Genomic DNA, 24,307 nt, shown 5'->3' with positions numbered 1-24,307 from the left:
GTCTAAGCCATCGCCGCATCGCGCCATCCACATCATTGATTCTATAATTCACCGTCATGACATCAAGGAAGTTGGAATTTAACTTGTAACCGAAATAAGGGAATAATCAGTCGATCAATTCGATCATCAACTAAATTTTAGAGTCTCATTTTGGATTTGAGCCCCAAATTCGTGGAACCAACCGTGCCGTATATGCTTACACATAGCTGGACAACTTGAGCCGTCGAGATGAGACCAGCTATCTCCAGCAGGAGCTGATGCAAGCAAGATCAAACCTGCATGGGCTGCTTCTGGGCGCCGCTTGGAAACGCACCCGTCTCTGTCTCCGCTCTCTCGTCGCCGAGCGTGATACGGACAATTCACCTTACATTTCGCCGTCTAAAAACACTGATCGAATTGCTGGATAGCGCCGTTTGGACCGATGATCCAAATATACCATGTCCTCGCCTGCTGGACCTTATTCTCAATGGATCAAACTCATGATGGGCAACCACATCGCTTTGCCTAGCTAGCTTGCTACGTAGCCTGATCGTGCCAAATTGCCGACTGCAGAACGTACGGCTGGGCAAATGCACATACCCGCATCAGTATATATATATACTACAGTCTTATATAGTGTCAGGTTCAATTCGTCCACGTGTACATATGCGCATGAAGCAGATCGTGTAGACTACTAGTACTATATACATACTCCGTATGTGCGAAGGGGGCAAAACGTACAGTATGGAACAGTCGTTACCAGCTGAAGGTGGCGCTGTGCGGGTCTCATTCACATGCAACAAGCCCGGATGCATGCAAGTATGTGCCGTTGGTGCATGCTTCGTTTTGTACCAAGCACACCTACAGTAGCACGCTTCAAAGCGTATCTTACACAGAGTACGTTCCGATCGGCCGGGCAAATCGCTCGATCTCTAGGTACCTGGCTTCTCTGCTTTATCGATCACAAAAGGCCAACAAGCATGGGTAAGTCATCGACGAAGAATATATACACACAAAAAGGGGCCGAGCCGGGGGCGCAATCGTTTGCTTATACTGATCTAGATCTTTCTGTCTCTCTAATTAAAAACGTTTACATTGAGCGATAAGCTTTGGCCGGGCATGTGCATGCATATGCGTGGCAGCCCGGCCAGCGCGATTGATCGTCCGTCCGTACGCTCCCCGCCTGCTTTGTTTAGTACGTGGAATAAATATAATGGCCATGGAATGGGGCGGTGATGGGGAAGGAGGAGGAGGGATATTGATCTAGATCATGTACGTAGAGTCATAGACACATGCGAGCCTCAGCTAGGGAAAAAGAAAAGAGAGGCAACGGCAACGGCAAACGGCGCGACGACCATGATTCCTTCATGCGCGCGCATAAATTCTAATCATTGTTCGAGTCGACCGAAGATGGCATCGGCACAGGCGCACACACGCGCAAAATCTCTTTATTCCCGAGAGATCAGCTTGTCTTAGGCCTAGGAGATTTCCTTCCATATTCCCCATAAAGATCGAGGAGTTCAGCTTTACTAGTAGTAGTACTCCTTTTAGTCCTAACAATGGATAAATGGACATGTCAAGGGATGATGGCATATATGCCTTTGACAACCGTACAAGGTCGATCGAGAGTGGTGTTGAAGCAACAAAGTGCCATGCTTTGGCACATGTATGTAAGCTAGCCTGTGGTCCTGCCAGTTTAGTGTACCCATGATGATCATCTCTAGTTGCCTTGACCATACACATATACATACATCCATGGCGTGTAGCTGCCTAGAGTGTTCTCTAGCTAGTGCATGTGCTAGAAAAGAACATGAAGAATTTGTCGCATATACATGGCGCGGTATTCATGGCACATAAGATAATTATCTATATACGGATAATTTTTTCGTTTCATGTAATCCAAACAAAACATAAGCTAATTAACAAAGTCCGTAAGGTTCGTGCATTTCAGTCCCTGTCTCTTTCCTTGCTTCTTCCGGTTGTCATCCATAAGTTTGATCGAACCCATCCAGTTTTCTAAAATAGAGAGTTAAATGTTAAACCTCCAGGACTAGCTATTCTACTATTTATAAGGAAGTAGCAACAGTCGGATGGAAAATGGACGTATCGGTTGCATGCATGCACCAAGATATCTATGTAATGATTTGGTTCTTGTAGAGGCTCCACGTTGGGCCGAGTTTTGCTTTCGGCTAGGTCGGTGCTAGCACATCAGGCTTTTGTGCAGCGAGGATGGGCCTACAAACTGTAGGAGAGAAGCCAACTTGACGCAATGGAGACAGACAAGAATGATCCAGCCCGTATGCTACTCCCACATCGAGGACCACAAAGTTGTGGGGGTGCAAAGTTGAATTGTCAGGGCACGGAAAGAAATGGCGAATAGTCCCCAAAATACCCTCCTCAGCTCAACTTATTTCAGGAGTGTGTAGTAGTACTCATGGGCACTTCTAAGTAAATCTGGAATGCAGTAGCAGCCGTAACATTCTACATTTTAGTTACGTTTGATACTAAAAACAAATATTGGTTTACCACTAACTACAAATATTGGGCTTACGTTGGCCTTAAACCATTTTGATGTTTCGTTGCTATTATTTTAACATGCATATTTCCTTATTAAACCTTGACCGGTAGGTATAAAAATTAATGGTCAAAATAATTCGGATGATGTAGATCAACGAGAAAAGCACAAACCTTACTTTTAGCCATTAATAGATGAACAATATATAGCTTATGTTGTTTATATTGTGGTCGAGTTGAATTGAAGTAAGACACTTCAATCTATCTATTATATACTAAAAGCAATATGAGGGGTACCGAGGGGAGGCTCCACGTTGATCCACATACGTTGGATCTGGGATCTAAGGGTTGTAGAAATTTGTTTTACGTTACATACGTTCCTTGCGAGCGAGGACCGATTCGGTTTGGAATTCCGGTGCCGTGCGGACGAATGGCTGGGTCGTTCGCGCGTTCGCGCGTGCACGGGGCCTCGGCGCGCTAAGGCCGTACATGCATGGTTCCGCATCGAAGCCGTGCACGTCTGGCATCTAAACGAGGATGCGGACTAATTAGGTTGTACTCATATATAGTCAAATCGATGAGTCAATGAACCACCATGCATGCGAGTAAGATTCATTAAAAACTTTTCTGCAGCTCCACAGATATGCTATACGTACGTGTAGACGTGCTGTGTTCGTGTTAGGCATGCATGCACAACCATCGTCAAGTGATACGGTTTTGGAATAAATATATCATGCTATTTGGAGATTTTGGCGCTGTTGGAACCGTGGTGATTTCCAGTGTTCTATTGCACTGATCATGTTTAACTACATGAAATTAACTACTCTCTCTGATTCATAATAAGTCAGGGATTTGATACTAAATTATACTGCTCCCTTCGTCAAGGTGGAGCATGCCAAACCAGAAGCCACCACTGACTGCTCTGCCTGCACGCCTGCTTCCTTATCTCTGAGATAAATTAAATCGCAAGAGGAAGTGTTACCAGTTTGGCGAGTGAGAGAATAGATAGAGAGAGAGAGAGAGATTTACTCTAGGGTGACGGGATTACTACACAAGATTCGTAAAGAAAAGAAGAGAAGTTGTGTGAGAGCGGGAGAAGAAAAGGAGAGACGAAGGGACATTAGATTACATAAATGATACCTAGGAAATGCCTCTTGCGACTGTGTGCATTCGCACTCTAGATTGCCTCAATGTGTTGGGCATTGAGATTGGTCATGGTCTGTATTTCAAAATGTATTGGTCATATAAATCATGCACATGCACTGCTCGCAGTATGTCCAATATGCTAACTGAGTCAAATATTTATTTATCTAGCGTTAGACGATATATACGCTAAGACAGGATATCATGAGAATATTAGAAATATATTTGATGGGCTACAATAAATTTTTAAAGTGATTTAATTAAGACCCATATAGACGCAATATGTTATAAGTACTAATAATTAAGTTAATATTTTGTTTTTGTGATGCCAAAAGTAACATACTATGTTACGTGAAATATGTGTTATGGTGTTTCAACTTTAATAATTCATTGTTTTCTTCACATGTCATGAAAATATTAAAAAGTAACATGCATCTATATTTTGTAAGAAAAAATTATTGGTATTTAATGCAATTCTAGCATGTGGGGCGGCTGTCTCTTGGTCTCTCTCCCTACCCTGTGTCGCCCTCTCCTCTCCCTCTCTCTCATAGCCCGTGGCATCGGCCTGCTGGACGGGATGCAGGATAGGATATCCAGCGGCGACGGTGGGTGGCATGTCCAGATTCCGTCTATCGAGGGTGGCCCTGGATCCGACCAGTCATGCACCATCCTGACTGGCAGAGTGTAGAGAGAAAGGGAGAGAGGAGGGGGACAGGTAGCGCAACTATCGAGACGTTGGTAACGAGCGGGAAGCTTGCGAGCCCATAACCGACGAGCACGAGAAGTTCCTCCAGATGTCGTTCCTCCAATACAAGCCTCCCCGCCCATTGGCGAGCACGAGCAATTCGCATGTGTGCCTGGTCCCGTCCCCGCCACCTGCGTTGAGGAAGTAGGGAATGCACAGTCGGATGCAAATGCGAGCGACGCAACGACACTTGACGGAGAGGGAGGAGGGACAAGGCAGCAGGTGGGGAGTGGGGTCTACCATCATGTATATGGCATTGTATAGAAGATGTGTTGTATTTGCAAAGGAAATATAACGGTACAATCCGAAGACAGGTGCAAAAAATCCGCTCTGCTTCTAAGTGGTGGAAAAAAGTTCAGTGATACAAGTTAATATTAAAAATATAACCCAACAAGGTGAAAAACAATAACTTACGTTTTGAAGTCGATGATGGAATGGGCTAATTAGCTAACGCTATCCAACTAACGTTTAGAGACTGGATGATACAATAACTGAACTAAAACTGGGTTTTTCCTAAGTTAATAAAAGAAGTTACACAATCTAAAAATGTTTATATCTATGTAATGAGGGGTTGTTTGTTTTTCTCGAGTTGAGACTCAAATTGGGATTTGAAATATTGGAGTGTATTATATGGCTATTTCGATAAAGCTTTCTTGAATTTCCTGATTTTATTTTTTTATGTTTTTTTTGTTCGGCAACGCTGCCTGTTAGAGATTTTGAGACAAATTTAGCCTTATCAAGATATTGGCACACACCCAAATCTAATGGTCGCCATTTGGATGTCTAGTTATAACAGTCACCACAATTTGGGTCACGCCAAAAGCTTTGGCAGGACTGGCTGGGCCCAAAATCCAAGCATACCCGTACGTATCTACCGATCTCCGTGTTGAACAATGGTGTGATTAATTAAGCACGCGTACGGTACGAGGCTATCTGCGCTTTAGTCTCGTTCCTGTTCCACATGGTGTGGCTGGCCGTACGTGCCATGCCGATGCCTGCAGGCTGCAGCGGCAGAGTCCCGATCGAGAGAGCTGAGCCAGAGAGAAGCGCGCGCGCGCGTCGACGGACCGTACGGGAACAGCCCCAATCGAGGAGCTAGCGGGCATCGATGCAGGATGCCGCGCGAGGCAGGAATCGACTGGATCGGCGCGGCGCAGCGGGACATTCATCCAGCCGCGCGGCTAGCTACACCTACTGGGACATGGAGTACGCCGGGGCCGGCACGCTGGCGGCTCCAATTCCCAACGCGGTTCTTGCCACGCCCGAGCTAGGCACGGCTCGGCGCACGTACCGCTGCGACACGGACTGGCGCTCGGTCGCATGCAGGAGGCGCCACGCGCGACACGGCCATTTGGGCGCGCCTGTCAGCGAGACGTGTACGGGTCTCGAGAGGTGGATGCGTGGACTAGCTAGCAATAGCATGGCGTGGGGGCCGGACGGGGGTGGATCGAGCGGTGCCGGCCGCGCGCTGACGTGCACCGCGAAGACAGACGCAGTCAGTGCCGCGCGGGCCGCCGGCTACACGTTTGCTTCCGCGCTTATGCCCCGCTTTGGTTAGTCCGGCTTTTAATGCGTGGCAAACGAGCGCGTGTGGCCACGTGAGTAGCTAGCGTTAAGGCAGCTACAGCGGGAACGGACTTCGCACCGAAACGGACCAAACACGCATCCAGTGAGGCGACGCATTCCGTTTTTTGGTCCGCCGAGACGCATTCCCGCCCCAAATCTGGGCCGGGTTTGCGACTTCACGGACGGAGAAACGGACCGCCGCGCGGTCCGCTCATCCACCTAGGGCAGAACGAGTCAACCCACCTGCCATCGACCCCACAACCCCCCCCCCCCCCGGTCTTTTTTAATGGGACCGAATCGACCCCATTTCCCCACCCCACCACACACCCCGCTCGCTCCCAAAACCCTCTAGCTTTCTGCCGCCAACATGTATTCGTCGGCGTCTCCTCCGTCCGCGAGCGTGCACGCCGACGCTGTGGATGCGCCCATCCCGGCTAGGGAGCTTTGCCAGCCGGTCGTGGATCCGGCGGGCGTCGCACTAGGCTTGCCCCAAGGTGCGGAGGCGGCGGCGGCGCGCTCCGGGTGCCCAAAATGGAGCACGAGGAAGAAGAGGCGGCGCCGGAACTGGAGGCAATAGAGATCGAGGAGGAAGCGCCGGCCCCTCCTGCAACGGCGCCAGCTTTCAGGTTCTCGGGACCGACAATGAAGAGGAGCAGCACCTCATCTTCTTCGCATGCAAGGCCTCTGAGGAGCACGGCCCCAAGGAAGATGCCGGCCGCCGGAAGGCATTGGACGATGCGGAGCTTGTGCAGGGGTTCGCAGCAGACCGTGCGTTCGAGCTAGCTCAACCGGCGGGCGTGGCTTGCGGACAAGGGATTTACGCCGCTCCTTTGGTACTCCATCGCGAGCCGCCGGAGGTGGTCCTCGGCGTGGACGAGGATGATCGTAGAAAAACTGATCGAATTCCTCCTTCCACGAACACCAGGGGATGAGGACGAAGTTATACCGGAGTGGGTTACGTTTCCAAAAGAGGTAATTGCACCATTGGCCCAACAAGAGGTGGGAGCATTTTAGTCCAACAAGTTGCAAAGTGTGCAAAACTCTCCTAAAAGTTGAGATTCAGGAGCATTTTAGTCCAATTAGTCCGAATGGACACGTGACAACAACATGGAGCTCGTGTAAATTTCGCAAAAAAGACCCTCGGACTGGAACAATTTGTACAACTAATAACCTCCTGATAATCCCCAACAAAAATTGATCAATTAACCACGGGCGAGTCGTCATGGCGGCGAGGGCCTTCATCGAGATTGGCGCGCGCCACGCAGAGCTTGAGAAGGGAGGTGAAGCTGCAAAGCACGGGGCCGAAGCCGGACGCGGGGGAGGGGGCGGACATTGCGGCGAAGGCGGCGAGCGCGTCCCTCATGTCGGAGCGTGCGTGGTGGTCGTCGAAGGCGGCATGTGTGGTGGTCGGAGACAGCAACGAGGAGCTCGCGGCCAAAGACAACATTTTAGATGACTGCAGGGGTTTTTCAGCTAAACAGGACACGTGTCAACACCTGAATTGTTTGGACCTCTAAGCAGTCTGAATCTCAACTTTTAGGACTAGTTTTGCTAACTTTGCAACTTGTTGGACTAAAATGCTCAGATATCTCAAGTTGTTGGGCTACTGGTGCAATTACCTCTTTCCAAAATGGTCCACAACCCACTCTGGTATAACTACGTGTAGCATAGTGTACGAGGACGATCAGTAGCAATTTGTATCTAGTTCATGGTTCATGTTTAGCAATGAAATGAATCAAATCTTTCATGTTGTGTTCTTTCCAAATTTATTCATTTTATTTCCAATTTGGCACTGTCCGACCCAATATGGTCCGCGATCCAAACAGACCGAAACGACCGTAAAATGCGGTTCGTTTGGGCCGCCCCGCTGTCTTGACTCTCTCTACTGATTAGGATTATGGTAATCACGGTAACCCTTGCTAGTATTTGCTTGCGGGGATTTTCTTTTTCTTGAAAACGTTGTGCGTACCAGTTGCGAGCTGCGACTGACCATTATGCCACACCGGTGAAAACTTTGGCAGCATGGTAGGTGACCGAGAAGACCTCTTTATCGGTGCTTCCTTGCCTAGCTAGCCCCGCCCTGCTGAGCCTTTCTTTTGTCCTCACTCGTCCACGGAGAAACAGGCAGACAGAAAGCGTATCATCTTTTTGTTCGCTTTAACTTTCTCTCCTTTCGTCTCTCTGAAAAATGCCTGCTTATGATGGGGTGTTAATAAAGTCTCGCTGGTCTCTCAGCACATCATTCACCGCTCCGGCCGGCCCGCTTGTAGTACCAGCTACACGTGCGGACGTACATGCCAAACTGCTTGACACGCGCGAGTGGGTGTTGACCGGGCCCTGGCACGTACACGGAATTTATACGCAGGTGATATCACAAATTCTCTATTGCGTCTCTATTCGTTCCATACAGGGAACGACGGTATGTACGTGCGCGTCGCCATAGGATTCCGTTTGGGCTGGGCCGGCGCCTGACCTGACCGGCCGCGACCGATTTGATGCAAACAGCTTGTTGGCGCAGAGTTTTCCTTGTTGACACCGATTATAAATACAAAAGGAAAAAAAGGCCGCAGCGTACCACTCCGATCCTTCATATTCTCGTGGAGATGTATATACACGTGGATATATAACGCCATATAAGTATGTTTGTTTGGATTCAATATCGTCAAATATTTGGCTCACCGAAGTTCTACTGAAGATATTGCTTGTCTTTGAATTGGTCAACATTGACAACAAAAGTAAACTAAAATTAATACAGTAATAAAACATTTTGATAACCACTAAAAAATTGATCATAAATTTTTTTGATACGGCGTGCATTTTAGACCATCCAGACACATCGGCGATGGTGCATGCTGATCATCCACGGTCCTCACAGACTGACAGTACTGGAGAGACGATCGATAATTGATCGAGGCTGCCATTCGTGTCTGTCGTGCCCACTCCACTGGACAGAGCGGTGGCCGGCTATGCGCGTTGTATGGGAGGAACCAGAGTAGCAGCCAATAAAGCACGCACTGGACCTAGTTTCATCTATCTCGCTTTCCTTCCTTACGTTTTCTCGTTCTATAATTCATGTTTGGACCATGGAACGTGTAACTTGCATTTCCTTGAATCATAATCCGATCTATTTATTTTGATCGTAAGGAAAAAAAAATCCGATCAACTAATATCTTTTGTTGCTTGGAATTCCAAAGTATAGCTAGAAATATTTAATTATGTCAATGATTTCTCATGATTTAAGCTCTGAACAAAAGTAGATAAGTATATACTTTCTCTGTCACATATTAAGTGACTAAAAATTAACGCATCTATATATACTAAAATATGTCTAGATAAATATAATTCGACATCTAATATGAGAGCAGTGGAGTACTACGGTGTATATCAACTTAAGAAGCTACTAATAAGAACCTCCGAGCCTCCAACGGCAAGAAGACGGTAAAAAACACCACATCCATCATCTCCTACCATCATTCAATCGTGCATTACCTCACTGCCTTTTGCACTTTGCAGCCTTGGACCGGCCGGGTTTGTCCCGTCTGGCTACAACGAGACAAAACGATATGGGATACACGTGGAATCCGTACCACCTAACTACTGCCCCTAAACCCCGGGCCCGACCTGCCATCTCCAAGGAGCGTTTACTTCTGGATAGTAGACATCGGAGTGCCCATGCAGCAGGCATGAATGGACCTGGCTATTGGTGGTGTGGTGCTGGATATATAGCGGGCGATCGATTATATACTGGAACCCTGCACGTGGGGCTTCACCATCTGGGCCGATATATTCCTCGGGTCATAACACGACAAGGAGATCCAAGTACTAGTATGTAGCACGAAACATTTGCTGGTGCTTCCCTGCTGCTAGTCTGTACTCTGTAGTAGTGCTGCATATACGGGCAGTTGCAAGGAAATTGCACAAACCACTCACTGCTGTGAAGGTTGTTGCCCAAGACATTCACTATTCATACTTTTTGCGTAAAACACCTACTATTCGTCTAATTCGTTGCACACAACTCCTAATCCCAGTTTCAGCGCGATAAACACGTTTCTGACGGTGGGGCCCACCTCGTCAGTGCGAACGTCGCGTCTCGGTCTTGCCAGCGTGGATTGGGTCGGGCCCAAAAGTACCTCGGGGCGGTGAGGCGCGGTGCGGGCGCGTAGGGCGGACGGTGTGGCACGACGCGGGCGAGCATGCTTCGCGGCGCAGGCGCGCGGGCGGTGCGGCATGGCGCGGCTCAGGCATCAGGGGGGCACCGCATGGCGCGGCTCAGGCACGCGGGCAGATGGGCGGCTTGCAGCATGGCACGGCGCGTCTGGGCGCGGTCACACGCTGGCGAATGGGTGGCGTCATCGATTACGTCGTCCGCGCCCAGCTCTGTCATCGCCGTCTGCGGCTCTTTGGGAATCCGACGACGGCGGTCCTTTGTCTGCGTGGCAGCATCAGTGCCGGCAGCCATCCTGTACTCGGCGAGGTGAAACAAGCTCTAGCTCCGGCCATCAAGAGGGGCCGTTGTCCCGGACACCGGCGGAGGCGGGCACCTCGTCCGTCCGCATCACGGGAGCGTCCGGCGTGACCACGCTGCCCGTCCGCCCGCGTTGAACTGCACCACAGCGCCACCCCGAAGTCCTCTTCGGCCCGACTCAATCCTCGCTGGCAAGGCCGAGACGCCACGTTGGCATTGACAGGTGGGCCCACCGGTCAAAAACATGTTTATCGCACTGAAAACTGTGATTATGACTTATGTGCAACGGATTAGACGAATAGTAATTGTTTTGCACAAAAAGTATGAATAATATGTGTTTTGCGCAAGAAGCCTCGCAGCAACGAGTGGTTTCTGCAATTTCCTCTGCTAATATTACAACCTCTCGTCAAGAGCTTTCCGATATGACAGGATAGAACGACATGTGCAAGCACACTTACGCAGCTAGCCGAAAAAATGATTCAAACCGGATTGCAAACCAAACAAGCTAAGTCTCTACACTGCTACCGAACGCAAGTTAACTTTTTAAAACATGTATGTCCTGGGTTATGGCAAATTAGAACAAAAGAATTTGAACATGAATGATTTCGGCCTCAGAAAAATCACTAGTTTTGGCCGAACATTGATTTTTTTTCTGGACTTCTCAATGTTTGGATTATTTTTACTTCCAATTTACGGCACAATGTACTCTGAAATGCCCATAGCCCACTAAACATGGTAAAAGAGGTCCAACCATCTGCCAAAAAAAGAAAGAGGTCTAACCAAGTGGTGCGAAACATTCACACTACTCCCTCCTTTTCGCAAAAGTCGGTGTATTTGGTTTCCTCATATATAACTTATATGAAATTAAATTATAATTATTAGCGAAAAATTTGAAGACAAATCTATATAAATTTCATGTATGAAAAATACATATAAATTAGTAATTCTTAATCAAAGCATTGTCTTAACGAAACCAAATGTGCCAACCTTTTTGAAAAGAAGAGAGTACATCAGTATATTTTTTGTCCAATTTAATGTAAGGAGCAAGAGGGGAGCACATTACTAATGTCACAGGGAAAAAAATGCAGGCGCTGGTTGGACTGTTGTAGTTTTAGTCGGATGGACTGGTAGTAAGTAGTGTTCCACATGTCCAAGCAGCCCCGTAGTATTTTTGAAAGTACTGGACCAATTTACAAGTTCCACAGGTTGGACTTATATTTGTGACCAAAGTGAGCGCATCACACAAGTGGAACGAGGATGTGTGGATATTCGCAAAAACAACACACAACATGTGATGTAGTTTTTCTTAAACATTCTTTCAGTTTTTCCGTAGGTAGTACATATAATCTACAATGATACAACTGAAGAGCCTCGGTTGAAGTCTTGAATGGGTTATCTTTTTTCTCGAAAATGCAACGCCCCCGTCTCTACATCGATCCATGCACACATGTTGCAAGTTAAGAAATAGGAGAGGCCGAACAATTCGCACACGAAAGGAGATTTATTTTGTTCATATTAGAGTAGGCGGTTCCCAGAAAAAGGGTATTGTACCGTTCCCAAACAATTTTACTTCATTCAATCCCTCCAAGATTCCTGTCACTTACACCTCTCATTTCTCCTTCCATCACTGATCACTCATGAATATCTACTCGCTCATCCCTTTCAGTTGATGAGGCCCTTTTCAGCCGAGCCACCACGCCATGTGCCCCCATCGCCCTCACACCATAGTGGTGGATCACCTCAACATGTCAGAGAGAGATTAATGAAACAAAAAGAGGCAGGAAAAAGATGGAGAGAGAGAGAGGGAGGGAGGGAGGGAGGGGGAAGAGAAGCGGCATCTCAGGGTGAAAGTGCATGCCCTACAAAGGTCCTTGCATTGCAAAAGAACAGAAAGCAGGAAAAGAAAGGCTAGCTAGGTTGTCTCACTAGGGACACAGGACAAATGGAGCTCCTCCACTGGCGCAGAGGAAAAGCAAGACAACTTTTTAAACTTTTTGTTTGCTTCAATGATAAGTCATTTGTTTGTTGTCATTTATCCTCAAAACTGGACCTTTTGTTTCAGTCTTATTATGGAAATGGTTAAACTGCGCCCCAGAAGGTTTCAGACTACCCATGTGAGTGCTGTATTTTGTCACTTGTGTGCATGAACAAGAGTTCGATCCATTCTATAATTTTCATTTGCGGACGATAAATGATGAACTCATGAGCCAATGATAAAGCTTTCCAAATCATTTTTTTTCTTTAGCAATGGGAGACCCTGATTTCCATTACACGAAAACATAGAGAGCTGAATCATTTCTTTCAAGGATTTCGGCCATCTAAAAATATATTATAGGAGTACATGCATGCCTGCTCCACACTGGTTCAGTTAGCTTTTCTGATATGTTTCTTCCCATGAAAGTTAGAACCGAATCATTTGGAGAGGTTAGTTGGATCCTTCCAACTGGGTTGGCTAGCTACTCCGTTTCTCCCCTCCATCATGCAAAACGAGTGTAGGGTAGCAGGAGCAACAGTGTGCAGCAAAAAGGCCTTTCCTGAAAGGCCTTCTCATGAGGCCACCAAGTGGCCCCAAACACAAACAGGCCATGTGGTCGAGCTCCTCATCGTAAGATCAATACGATATGGAATCTGTAGGTAGGTTGATTCGGCTACCTTTCCCCCGGTCCAGATGAAAAGGAGCCCCATCCTCTGGTGGTCACTCGCCAGTTTAGTCTATTGCTTGTTGGATACTTAACTTAACATTTAGGTGCAAACCTTAGGTCGACATCGAGCTGCTCTGGTATAAATTGGAGAGAATTAATCCATATATACCATTCAGAATGTGCTAAAATACTCAATAACACATAGAATTTTCTATCTTCAAATCTACCATTCAAATTTTGCACCAAAACTAGCTATAACTGACCGTCAAGTGACAAAAATCTTACACAATTTAAATACGGAGTAGTATTATTTTTAAAAATGGTTCACGGGATACGTTTGCTATGAAAAACTGCGTTAATGGACCGCGCGTCCGTGTGAGGCATCGAAGCCCAAATTGGTGCTCCTCATATCCAGTGCCAAACTGCCAAAGGCATTTCAAATAGAGCCCACATCTAGTTACAGCCCATACAAAGACAGGCCGAAATAAAGTAGGCTGAAAGCTCTCTATCCAGCTGCCTCCGGTATCTTTCCGGGTGCAAATTTGCCGACCTCTGTCATTTCGGTTTCGCCGAGAGAGAAAAAATAATTGAAAGTTGTCTACGATCTTCATTCTAGTACGTATATGAAACAATGCTTGTTGTTCGATAGAAGAGTCCTCATTTGTCACCGTCGTCGTCGAGTCGAGGCGATAGACCTGTCCCCGTTCGGTTTCGCCAAGAGAAGAACAATAAGACTATGTATAAGTACAAATCGATAAAGTTTTTCGACTACATGTATATGATAAGCAGCCACATCATGGCAGATCGCAGCAACGTTGATGCGATTGTACCGGGAGCAGAAGCGAAGTTCCTATTCCTAGCAGTTGAAGGACGGGAAGGAGAGCACGTCGTTGTCGCAGCGGCTGCAGAGGAAGACGTGCGGGACGTCGTCGGCGTCCGCGACCCCCGCGCATCGCGTGTGCTGCCACGCCTCGCAGATGTCGCAGCACGCCATGCGCTCGCCGTCGTCGTCGTCCGCGCCGCACGCGCAGTCCACCACCCGCTCGCCGTCGCTCCCCTCGCACACCGCTCCGTTCCTCTGCTCGTCGCTCTCCTCCTCCTCCTCAGCGGGCTGCAGCGAGCCAACGACGCCTTCGACCACGACGGTGCTCCCGACGCCGATGAGCCCGAGCACCGGGCTGGCCTCCTGCTGCGGGCCGATCCCGATCCCCACGACGGACTCGGCCGTGAAGGTCCTGAGAGCGAGGTACATGTCCCTGAACAGCCTCTGCACTTCCCACTTGAGCTCCCCCACCGTGGCGTGCGCCGGCACGGTCACCGTCTCGTAGGGGGGAACCAGCTCCGGGCTCCCGTCCCTCACCACCAGGGTGCAACACATGTTCACGTACACGTGACCCACGATTCCTCCGACGCTGTTGTTGGCCGTCGCGGCGGCCATGATCGCTTCGTGGTAGTCCTTGACCAAGTGCTTGACGTCCAGGACCCTCCTCACCGCCACGGGGATCGCGCCGAACGCCGCGGCGCCTGAGCCGGCGGAGGCGGTGAGCGGCAGCTGGGTCGGCGGCTCCTTGAGCACGTGCCGGTACAGGTGCACCAGGTCCCTCATCAGCTGCGCCCTCGTGAGGTGGAACCGCACCCTCATCTTGCCGCCGTGGCTCAGGAGCACGCTGGACACGTCCTCCAGGCAGTACTCGAGCACCTTGGTCACGGGGTTCATGGCGCGCCGCACCACGTAGTTGCCCACGATGTGGTTCCCGAGGGACTTGAGCACGAAGTCGAGGAGCCCCGTGTCGCCGATGTACGCGCGCGCCGCGTCGCGCACCTCCTGCCGCGTGACCCACCGGGGAGCGGCGGGCATGCCCGGGGCGCGGTCGGAGGCGGAGGCAGGCCGGCGGAGCGCGTCCACGACGGCGCGGGCCGCCATGTCCACGCGCTTGGCCGACCAGCGGCACGACGCGTCCGACATGATGCCGCGGTAGTCCATGGCCGTGACGGAGGTGGCCGGGAGGCGGGTGCGCAGCTCGAGCATGAAGCGCAGGAGGTCGCCGAGGTCGAGCAGCTTGTGGCCGCTGATGGCCTGGTACTTGGTCACCACCATGGGGAGCTCCTGGCCGAAGCAGCACGCCAGGTGCGGCACCAGCACGCAGAGCGGGACGGACTGGAGCGCGTGGAGGGACTGTTGGTACGACTGCAGCGTCACGCCGTAGCTCGGCCGCCCGTACCTGTAACCCCACCGCCCGAACCAGGTGTCGCCGTACGCCACGCCGTGCAGCAGCCTCAGCACCATGTGCCCCTTCCTCGCCGTGTCCACAAGGCTCACCTTCCTTAATTTACGTTGTGTGCACGAATGTACGTACATGAGAAGGACTCATTGTTCATGCAGCGATTGAGTTTGGCATCGATATGCCTTAATTTGCAACGTGACAGCATACAGATCTATATACCTTACGTGTAAGGCTGAGCATATGCGGTCCCATAGGTCCATGATCTGGTGGCCGGAGACGAAGTCGGAGCCGCCCTCGAAGCCGTGGAGGCCGACCAGGTGGCCGTAGCCGTTGAGGTGCACGACGCCGTGGAGCAGGTGTCCCCTGGAGCTAGCCGTCCCCGTCCCCCCTTTGGACGACGCTTTCTCGGTGCCGCCGCCGCCGTGGCTGCTGCTGATCCCGTAGCACAGCCCATCAGTTTCCACCGTGGATTCCCTCTTGGGCAACAAGAAGTGAAACCTCTTGCTGCATATCAGGTGCCGACCCCAACCTGATCACGTCAACGTCAATCTATATATCAGTACTGTCTGATCGACCTGATCGCACGCTCTAAAATAATATCGAGATCGATCGTGTACCGATGAGACGGCAGAGGTGGCACTGGCGGCGCGGCGAGGCGGCGACCTCCTCCTCGACGATGAAGAGCCTGACGACGGTGGGCGGGTGGCGCTGCAGCTCGAGCTGGAACGACCAGCACCTGGTCTCGCCCTGGACGCCGGCCTCCAGGTGGGCCAAGCCCAGGAGGGTCCTGACGTTGTCCCGGAAGGGCCCGGCGAGCTGGGCCGGGTAGCCGGGCTGGCAGAAGGACTCGAACCGGAACAGCACCTCCCCGCGCTTCCTCCGCCGCGAGCTCCCCAGGTTGATCACCATCTTAGCCGCCATGGCTACGTACGTAGCGTACGTATATACACCTAGCTAGGAGACGGACGGACGTACGTACGTGGGCGTGGACTGGACCGCGCCCAACTTTATGCTGGTAAATGTGGATTATGTAGCCGCGGCAGCGGTTCCTTCGGCTTCATCTCACGCGGTAAGTGCCCGGGATTTAGAAACCTTCGGCGGTCTGGTGAGAGATGAGATGGATAAACAATGGACCGTGCATTCCTTCTAGACATGCCGCTCGCTCATTCGCAACATGGAAGGAAGGCTCATCTGTTCTGGAAACTTTGCACACTGCACCCTGCGTTTTTCTTCTCGTATGCTAGCTACCAGTGCGTGCACGACCACCTTTCAATTGCCAAAATCATCAGTGCAATCCATGATGCTAAGGTAAATGTTCCAGGCAAAGAAAATAAAAATTTGTCATTCACAAAACTGGCGCTTAAACCAGTAGTTAGAACTAACAAGCAGATAGATACTTTGATGAATAGCACAAGGGAAAATCATGATTACTTGATACTATTTGACACAGGAAGCAAATAGCTAGGGTGCCACGTGCAAATTCTATTTCTGCTCTGGTTTTGTATGAAATGCAAGGATATATGTAACAGTAATGTAAGATAACAAAGCATGAGGTAATAATGGCAACGAAGTATGCCTTGCCTAACTGAATGGTAGGGGTGCCGTTGTTTAATGTCAAGGGAACCCTTTTTTTACATTGTTTAACCGGGACAGAATGGAATGCATGGTCTACAACTTCGGCCCCCGTGGAAGTGTGAAGTGGATGTATATTCATCCACAACTACCGCCTTCGGAGAGTAGGTGGTCCAAATGGCCATCGTGATCTCTTTGTTAAGTACTACACCAGTTTAATCCTAACATCGTTATTTTTTCCTAAGATCTACACCGTAATCTCACAGCTATGACGAACTACTGATGTACTCGTAACCTGGCATCTGCCAACTGCTCTATTCTCTATGCACTACCAAGAGCAGCAGAGCTTATCGAGGGGTACTGCTGCAGAATTTGCAGGTTAATGATCTGTCTGGTCAGAATATACACTATGGAGCCGTACGCACCAGAGCACGATCGCACGAGAGCAGAAAGTCCAGTTAGGTTTTGTGCAGCGATGCTCGTGTTTTGGTCATTCTTCATGAGATTCTGTGTAACATGACCGAGTGAGCCGAATCTGTAAGGAAAGGCGACACATTAATCAATGTAGCTACTGAGACCAAACAATGAGAAAAACTGAACTTCACCTGAGCAAAAGCATAGATTGCCTGCACGATCCTAACATAATCCGTCCCAAGCATCTGAACCACAATATCAGCCAAGAGTGTACCCCACATTCTGTGTAACATTTAAACGTTTAGTGTATTACAGTTAGTAGCCACCCTGCAGGCAGCTCTACATTCCACAGAACAAAACGAACTATTACATGTGCAAAGGGGATCTTAGATTAAATCATGGCCTGAGATGAATATTGACAACCAGTAAAATCAGAAGTGCAGATTTAAGATAGTAAGCAGTCCACAGTACAAAAGAAAGTATGTCAAGAGTTTTTTGTGTAGAACCATACTGGGAAAAGGAGGATAACCATTTTGTAAATTCAGAAGTGCCTTTACATCGATTGATGCACACAGCCATTCCATATAGAACCTCAAAATTCAAAATACATTACTAAGGAGTATTAAGAGAAATATACATTGGTCCAAGTAGAGTCATCACACTCCTAAGACCAACATATCTGGACGCTGCACGAGCCAAACCCTGCATACATTCGAAAGGATTGTTGAAACTTGAAATGCTAAATGTGCAATTTAGACAAAAGCATGGGTATAATACCGATAATGACCAGAAATTTTTTACCTGCTTAGCTGCAAGCAAGCCAACTCTAGACTCTAGGTTAACAGCAGCTAATCGTCCACCCTGGAAATGGCAAACCTCATTACTTACGAGGGATATTCTATTATGGCGATTATGAATGTCGATTGCAACATGCAAATACAGCCGGTCTAAATGTCAAGCTTTGCTAAAGCATTTTCCAGACAGGGACAAAAACAAGAGTTTAAGTGGGGAAACCCAGACAGAATTTATATCTAATGCGAACCTGATCACCACATAAAAATAATCAGGAACAGTAAATCAAACTGAACTAATTTAAATAGGTGTACCTGCTTAACAAGTTCTTTCTTTATCTCATAATTAGCTTTCTCCATCAGCAGTTTTCCAGATAATCTCTTGGCTAACTACCATAATGGTAAATAATATAAGTAGAAAACGATGTTTATGAGATGAGTTCAATCTGCCGACTGAAAGACTATTTCCTACCGATTCATAGATTGTTTTCAGAGTCAATGCACTGCCACCCTTTGATAGCAAAGAAAAACTGAAATTAGTCAAACAGTTAAAGGATCGCAAAAAAAAAGGAAAAAAAGAATAGAACTCCAAATAACCTTTAAGAAGGTACTTTCCAGGCCCTTCGCTCCAATTCTCCAAGCAGCATCTGTAAGAACCTTCCAGTTATTTAACCCTAGGCTGGAGTTTTCTTTTGCAGATTTCTGTTTATCCCATGGAAATGAGAGTGATCCTTTCTGATGGCTGAATGCATGAGACTTGAAAGGTTAGTATTCCAGACCACTATTGTGGCAAAGAGACTAGACTATATTTGCAAGAGGATTTGTAAAGAGAGTGTTCGAAAAAACACGTCTTAAAGTGTCTGTACACAGAGGAAATGGATAAAAATGAAACAGCAGTTGTTGTGCATGATGATGGCTACTTGGCTAGCATCACAGTACAAGTCTATATGGTTACATAATTTAAGGTCACTTTCATATGCTGCAAATTTGTTTTGTTTCTGTGTATCCTTATACTTCACGTAAACGTAAATACCTCAAATATTCATCCAGGAGGTGAAGAAATATTTCTGCCTCAAGGTCTGCAGTACAAAGTTTACTAGAGCATCGAACACTGAGTTTTCTCCTTACTTGAAGTAAGACATGCCTGTATGATGGCCTCCAGCCCCTATGAAGAAAGATTGGTGCAAGTACAGAAGGTGTTCAAAAAGGTGGCACACTATAACAGGTTTACTTACACAGGTAATCAATCCAATCAAAGCAATTTTATTTGGGGCAGGAAAACAAAAGTCTACTTGACTGACCTTATAATTGAGCGGGCATCTGCAGCAAGATAGAGGAACCTCGACTCTAATTTTGAGATGAAAATATCTCTCTCCTCGATATCATCCAAAGCAACAACAGAATCTGAATTCGGTCTTTTTGCAATTGATTTTATTAATGGACTGAAATAGCTGCATAATAAGGAATACAAAACCATGTTTATGCCAGTAACATGAAACATTGAAACAGTATGTTAAAAAAAATATTGTGCCATTACTTTTTATGAATTATGACAGTCCTATACGAACTCAGGAGTTAATATATCGAACTGAATAGTGAGCGCATTAAACAAAATACGAGAAAAAGGAAATCACAATGGTCTACTGTTCAAGAGTCAGTAGACGGGAGTGGAAACAAAAAGGAGAATAAGTGTTATCATTTCCAAAAAAAGAAACAAATCTAGTTGCTCTCTTTCTTGCATAATCCATGGATCAGTTCCCCGAATAATTTAAATGCATGAGTTTTTTCTGTAAAAAAAATGAAGGAAAAAAGAAAATAAAAATTTGATGTTCATGTTCTTTAGACTGGCATCACGACAGACATATTTCCATCACCAACCACAAACCTATCGCAGGGGACCAAATCCAACATAAACTGCCTTTAAGAAGAGATCGCCCCCGATGTTGCGGAGTCCAACCAAAAAGGTCAAACATAGGATTAACATCCATGAGGCAGAGATTCAAGCCAACACCTTCAACAATGGCATGACCCACGTATGTCGACTTTGTCTGATCTATCCAAGAGGAGATCATGGGTTTTCACCCACTTGTTGTCGAATCCAGAGATACACTGTAGTATGACCATGTACGGTCACAATGGCGTACCAAAGGAGCCAACCAAAACAACTACTCCTTCTGTTCCTAAATATAAGATGTTCTAGCTTTGTCCTAAGTTAGACTTCTTAAAGTTTGACCAAGTTTATAGAAAAATCTACCAACATCTAAAACTCTAAATTAGTTTTGTTAAATTTCTCATGATATGTATATCAGTATATTTTTCTATAAATTTGGTCAAAGTTCCAAAAGTTTGACTTAGGACAAAGCAAGAAACATCTTGTATTTAGCAACAGCAGTAGTATTGTCAGTTTCAAATTTAATTGTGCAGGCAACGCAACAGATTATCCAAACACTAACCCAATGAATCCAATTTCGCCTCCTGAAACCCAACACTGTTATCGAAATGTGCACCTCAGTGCTAAACAGCATGGCAACAATCAGCAAGCGACCAGACCTGGTACCATAGAGGATCTCCTCGAATTCCAGCAGCTCCTCGTTGGTGGCGAGCTCGAGCACCAGCCTCAGCTCCGGGTCAGACATGCCTTCAGAAGCACACCATTGTAATAATTAAAGAGCTCAAGTCAAGTGCGCACCACAGCCCCAATTTGATTACTCAGAGTACCTTCTGCCGCGGTCGCCGCGGAGGACGCAGCAGCCGCCCGGGGACGGAGAACCGGCTTGGTGGCCTGAGTCCAGCTGCGGGTACCGCCGGGGCGAGGAGAGGATGCGACCGCAGGAGCGCGGAGGTCGGCATAGGGCGGCGAGGTTAGGGGCCGCCGGGCTGTGGATAGGCAGCCGCGCGAGGACTGTAAAGTGTAGGCGGTAAAGACTTCAAGTGTTTTGGGCGTGACGGCGGCCGCCATTGGCGGTGGCTGCTATCGCCGGCGGACGGCGCGGTGGAATGGTCCAGACTCCAGAACCGCGACGAGGTTTTGTGGAGCGCGCGGCCACACGGGTATCAGACACGGACCGTATCATACGGTCGTACAAGGAAAATCGTGTGGCTTTCCTTCGCAGTTTCCCTGTCTTGGGAATTTTTTTTACAAAACGGCCGGAACGAGCTGTACGTAGAAAAGGAAAAAAAAAAAAGAGTCATGACGGTTACCTGGCGCCATGTGTGTCGTGCAGCAAAGACCACCGTTTCAGAGGTTCGTGTTCTATCCACCGTTGAAATTTTTTAATCTGCCTCCCAACCCTTCTCCTAGTGCCGGGTGGGTCAAATCCTGGCAAATCACGAAGCCCAACGGGTTCTTTCTCAGATGGTCCTGTTCCAACTGCTGTCTGTGCAGCCATTGCTGCTACATGTGCTGCTACCGATGCGTTTCGTGCCGCTGTCCTCTCCCTAACATGTTTCTTCGTGAACTCATCAAGATAACCACGTATTCTAGTGTACTTTCATTGTTGGTTCTGTTTGCAGAGTTTCTTGAATAGATTCATAAGTGACTTGTTCCTGAACTGCGAGAAGAACTTGGCCCCCAAATGCCGCATGCACCAACGACTCTGCATGTCCTGTCATGGAGTTTGTTCATCAGGCCTAGGGATTGTCAATGTCCTTATCGCACTGATTATGCCTACATGTCTGTCATGAAGGATGCACGCATTCGGCTTATCATGCACAACTGCTCTCTTGAGCTGCCTGAAAACCATAACCAACTTCCAGTGTTCTCACCCTCCACGAAAGCAAATGCGAGCGGAACGATTTGATTGTTGCCGTCTTGACCAATGGCGGTCAAGATCTGCCCCCTGTATTTGCCAGTGAGAAAAGTGCCATCTACGCATATCACCGGTCGACAATGAGTGAAAGCTTGGATGCATACACCGAAAGTGAAGAACAGTCGTTGCAGCACCCTGACAGTTGGATACTCTGAGTGCAGGAAGTGTTGGATGTCGATATAGGTGCCTAGATTACGGGCTTGCAGTGTATAGAGGAGGCGGACAACAGAGTCGTACGAGTCGAAAAACGAACCAAATCTTTCCTCAAGAGCCCTCTGCTTAGCCCTTCAAGCCTTGCCATACGAAATGTTGTACTTAAACCTTACCCTGACCTTATGCATGATGACCTTCACTTCCATTGCTTTGCTCTCCACTATCTCCGTGTAAAGCAACCGAGCAAGAAGCGTTGACGAGAGGTTACGATGGTCTTGAGGGATACTGGGAATGACACATGTGTGCAACACCAAGTCACTCACAACCCAATCTGTGTCATACTTAGGAACATAACCATGCACCCTCCCGAGACAATCTATTTGTTCACACTCCATTGTAAGATATTTTTGTGAAGAGACTGTTGTTTTGAAAACCCTTTGCGTGGACATTGTCCAAGCAATTATCGCATCCTGCAGATGTTTCTTGTCAGGAAATTTGGCACCCTTCGCAATGTTGGTCTGATGATATTGCCATGCAGAGTCGTGCCCATCGTTCACGGTCATAGCTGAAGAGAAGTCCTAATTCCATGATGCAGGAATCGGCACCTCCTCTTCGTCCGACTCATGAGACTCATCGTCATAAGAACTACGACCATCTGTATCTTCATCCTCCATCTGGTTCTGCAAGTGACCATCTTCTTCGTCCGCATCTGCCTCGCCAGTGTACTCATCATCTCCTACTGCCCCGGAGCTCTGGCCTGATTCATAACCACCACCTCTAGCATTCGACACAGAGTTTGCATTGGACAAGTCATAACTTGATTCACCCTCGCTTTCATCTGGATTGGTCTCATGAGCGCAACCTGGATCAAGGCGACAGGTGTAGTTCCCCTTTTCTCGCAACTTTCTAACCAGCTCACCCACTTTGATGTCCGGTCTATCGGCCTCAAAACCCGGAAAATATTTGAATTGACTTGGTCCACAATGCTTGCACAAGGACAGTGTATGTTTCAGGATTGAGCGCTAAACATCCTACCAACCATTCCTGCAACTGACTAAACGTCCATGTTTGTGGGGCCGTTAGATCCAACTCCACATACTTAAACTGACTCAGATCAGCTCCGTGCTCGGTTGTTAAGACAGTACCGGAACCGTAGTAAAAAACAAACTTCACTACACCGGACATCTCTGATGCCTAGAAAAATGTTTAGACGCGTCAAATACTAAGCAGTACGGCATATAAAAAATATTATGACGCGTCAAATACTAAGCAGTACGGCATATTAAAAATATTAATACGCGTCAAATACTAAACAGTACGGCATAAATAAAATCTAGCCTAATCAAAACATATTACTACCGGCCATATTATTTGGACGCGTCAAATACTAAGCAGTACGACATATTTAAAATATTAATACGCGTCAAATACTAAACAGTACGGCATAAATAAAATCTAGCCTAATCAAAACATATTACTATCGGCCATATTATTTGGACGCGTAAATACTAAGCAGTACGACATATTTAAAATATTAATAGGTGTCAAATACTAAACAGTACGGCATAAAAAATAATCTAGTCTATCAACACATATTACTACCGGCCGTAATATTTAGACGCATGAAATACTAAACAGTACGACATTAACCGTTGTCCAAAATAATGAGCACTACCAAACGCTAAAACATACTTCTATATATACATACACACGTATCCTCATAAACATATACATTATAGGATAAATATATGAGAGATTAGGATTTACCCTTGAAGCGTGTGAACCCCAACCTCGAGCAGCCTCACAGTCACCGGATGAGCACCACCACCACCTCCAAACTCCTCCAAACCACCACCATTGCTCCAACTTTGCACCACAAAATTATCTCTACATGGCCTACGAAAACAGTAGATCGAGGTGACTTTGGGTGCCAACTAGGTAGGGGATGCGATTTTGTGAGTTAAATGGGATCAAAGTGCACTAATTTGGGCTAGAAAATGGGGGCATTTGAGGAGAAAATGAAGAACACAGAAGAACAGAAGAGAAGAACGAGGAGAGGAGGAAGAAGCACGGGCGCTCGTCTGCTGGGCCCTCGGTCGGGCACGGGAGGGATGGGAAGGGAAAGGGAAAAAAGGAAAAAGGAAAAGATTCCGGACCCGCGACCCACCAGGCCCCTTTCGGCCACGGAGAGGCCGACTGGGCTTCAGTCGGCCTGGGCCAGGCCGACTGGACCTAATCGGCTTCGGCCAGGCCGACTGGGCCCATTCGGCCTGGGCGAAGCCGAGGCCG

General features: G+C 47.8%; 2 protein-coding genes across 3 annotated transcripts; both read right to left on the bottom strand.

Annotated features, from left to right (window-relative positions):
• Positions 1–13,801: 13,801 nt before the first annotated feature.
• LOC100837730 (PHD finger protein PERSISTENT TAPETAL CELL 1) lies at positions 13,802–16,690 on the bottom strand. Its single transcript, XM_003578154.3, has 3 exons — positions 15,897–16,690; positions 15,499–15,808; positions 13,802–15,378 (listed from the first exon to the last, which is right to left on the bottom strand). Exons 1-3 carry the CDS (start codon positions 16,198–16,200, stop codon positions 13,911–13,913), a joined length of 2,082 nt encoding a protein of 693 aa, XP_003578202.1. The 5' UTR covers positions 16,201–16,690; the 3' UTR covers positions 13,802–13,910.
• Positions 16,691–16,852: 162 nt separating this feature from the next.
• LOC100824729 lies at positions 16,853–21,126 on the bottom strand. Of its 2 annotated transcripts, XM_003576545.4 has the most exons (11): positions 20,775–21,126; positions 20,607–20,694; positions 19,358–19,507; positions 19,090–19,221; positions 18,654–18,798; positions 18,529–18,567; positions 18,372–18,446; positions 18,067–18,126; positions 17,903–17,967; positions 17,457–17,547; positions 16,853–17,386 (listed from the first exon to the last, which is right to left on the bottom strand). In XM_003576545.4, exons 1-11 carry the CDS (start codon positions 21,013–21,015, stop codon positions 17,342–17,344), a joined length of 1,131 nt encoding a protein of 376 aa, XP_003576593.1. In that variant the 5' UTR covers positions 21,016–21,126; the 3' UTR covers positions 16,853–17,341. The 2 variants fall into 2 exon arrangements, with proteins under 2 accessions (XP_003576593.1, XP_010238229.1); XM_010239927.3 differs by lacking the exons at positions 18,372–18,446; positions 18,529–18,567.
• Between the last annotated feature and the right edge of the window lie 3,181 nt (positions 21,127–24,307).

This window comes from Brachypodium distachyon, chromosome 4, assembly GCF_000005505.3.
Source record: "Brachypodium distachyon strain Bd21 chromosome 4, Brachypodium_distachyon_v3.0, whole genome shotgun sequence".
Taxonomy (NCBI): Eukaryota; Viridiplantae; Streptophyta; class Magnoliopsida; order Poales; family Poaceae; genus Brachypodium; species Brachypodium distachyon.
Note: the sequence above shows the minus strand (reverse complement) of the source record. Positions and strands in the feature narration are given on the sequence as shown.

Excerpts from the sequence above, each read along its gene's own strand:
- LOC100837730 (XM_003578154.3), bottom strand. The coding sequence starts at position 16,200 with ATGGCGGCTAAGATGGTGATCAACCTGGGGAGCTCGCGGCGGAGGAAG. Across the intron at positions 15,809-15,896 it reads CCACCTCTGCCGTCTCATCG|GTTGGGGTCGGCACCTGATA; the intron begins GTACACGATCGA and ends TGACGTGATCAG. Across the intron at positions 15,379-15,498 it reads TGCTCAGCCTTACACGTAAG|GAAGGTGAGCCTTGTGGACA; the intron begins GTATATAGATCT and ends ACGTAAATTAAG.
- LOC100824729 (XM_003576545.4), bottom strand. The coding sequence starts at position 21,015 with ATGGCGGCCGCCGTCACGCCCAAAACACTTGAAGTCTTTACCGCCTAC. Across the intron at positions 18,127-18,371 it reads AGAAAGAACTTGTTAAGCAG|GGTGGACGATTAGCTGCTGT; the intron begins GTACACCTATTT and ends TGCCATTTCCAG. Across the intron at positions 17,548-17,902 it reads ATGACTCTACTTGGACCAAT|AATGTGGGGTACACTCTTGG; the intron begins GTATATTTCTCT and ends AATGTTACACAG.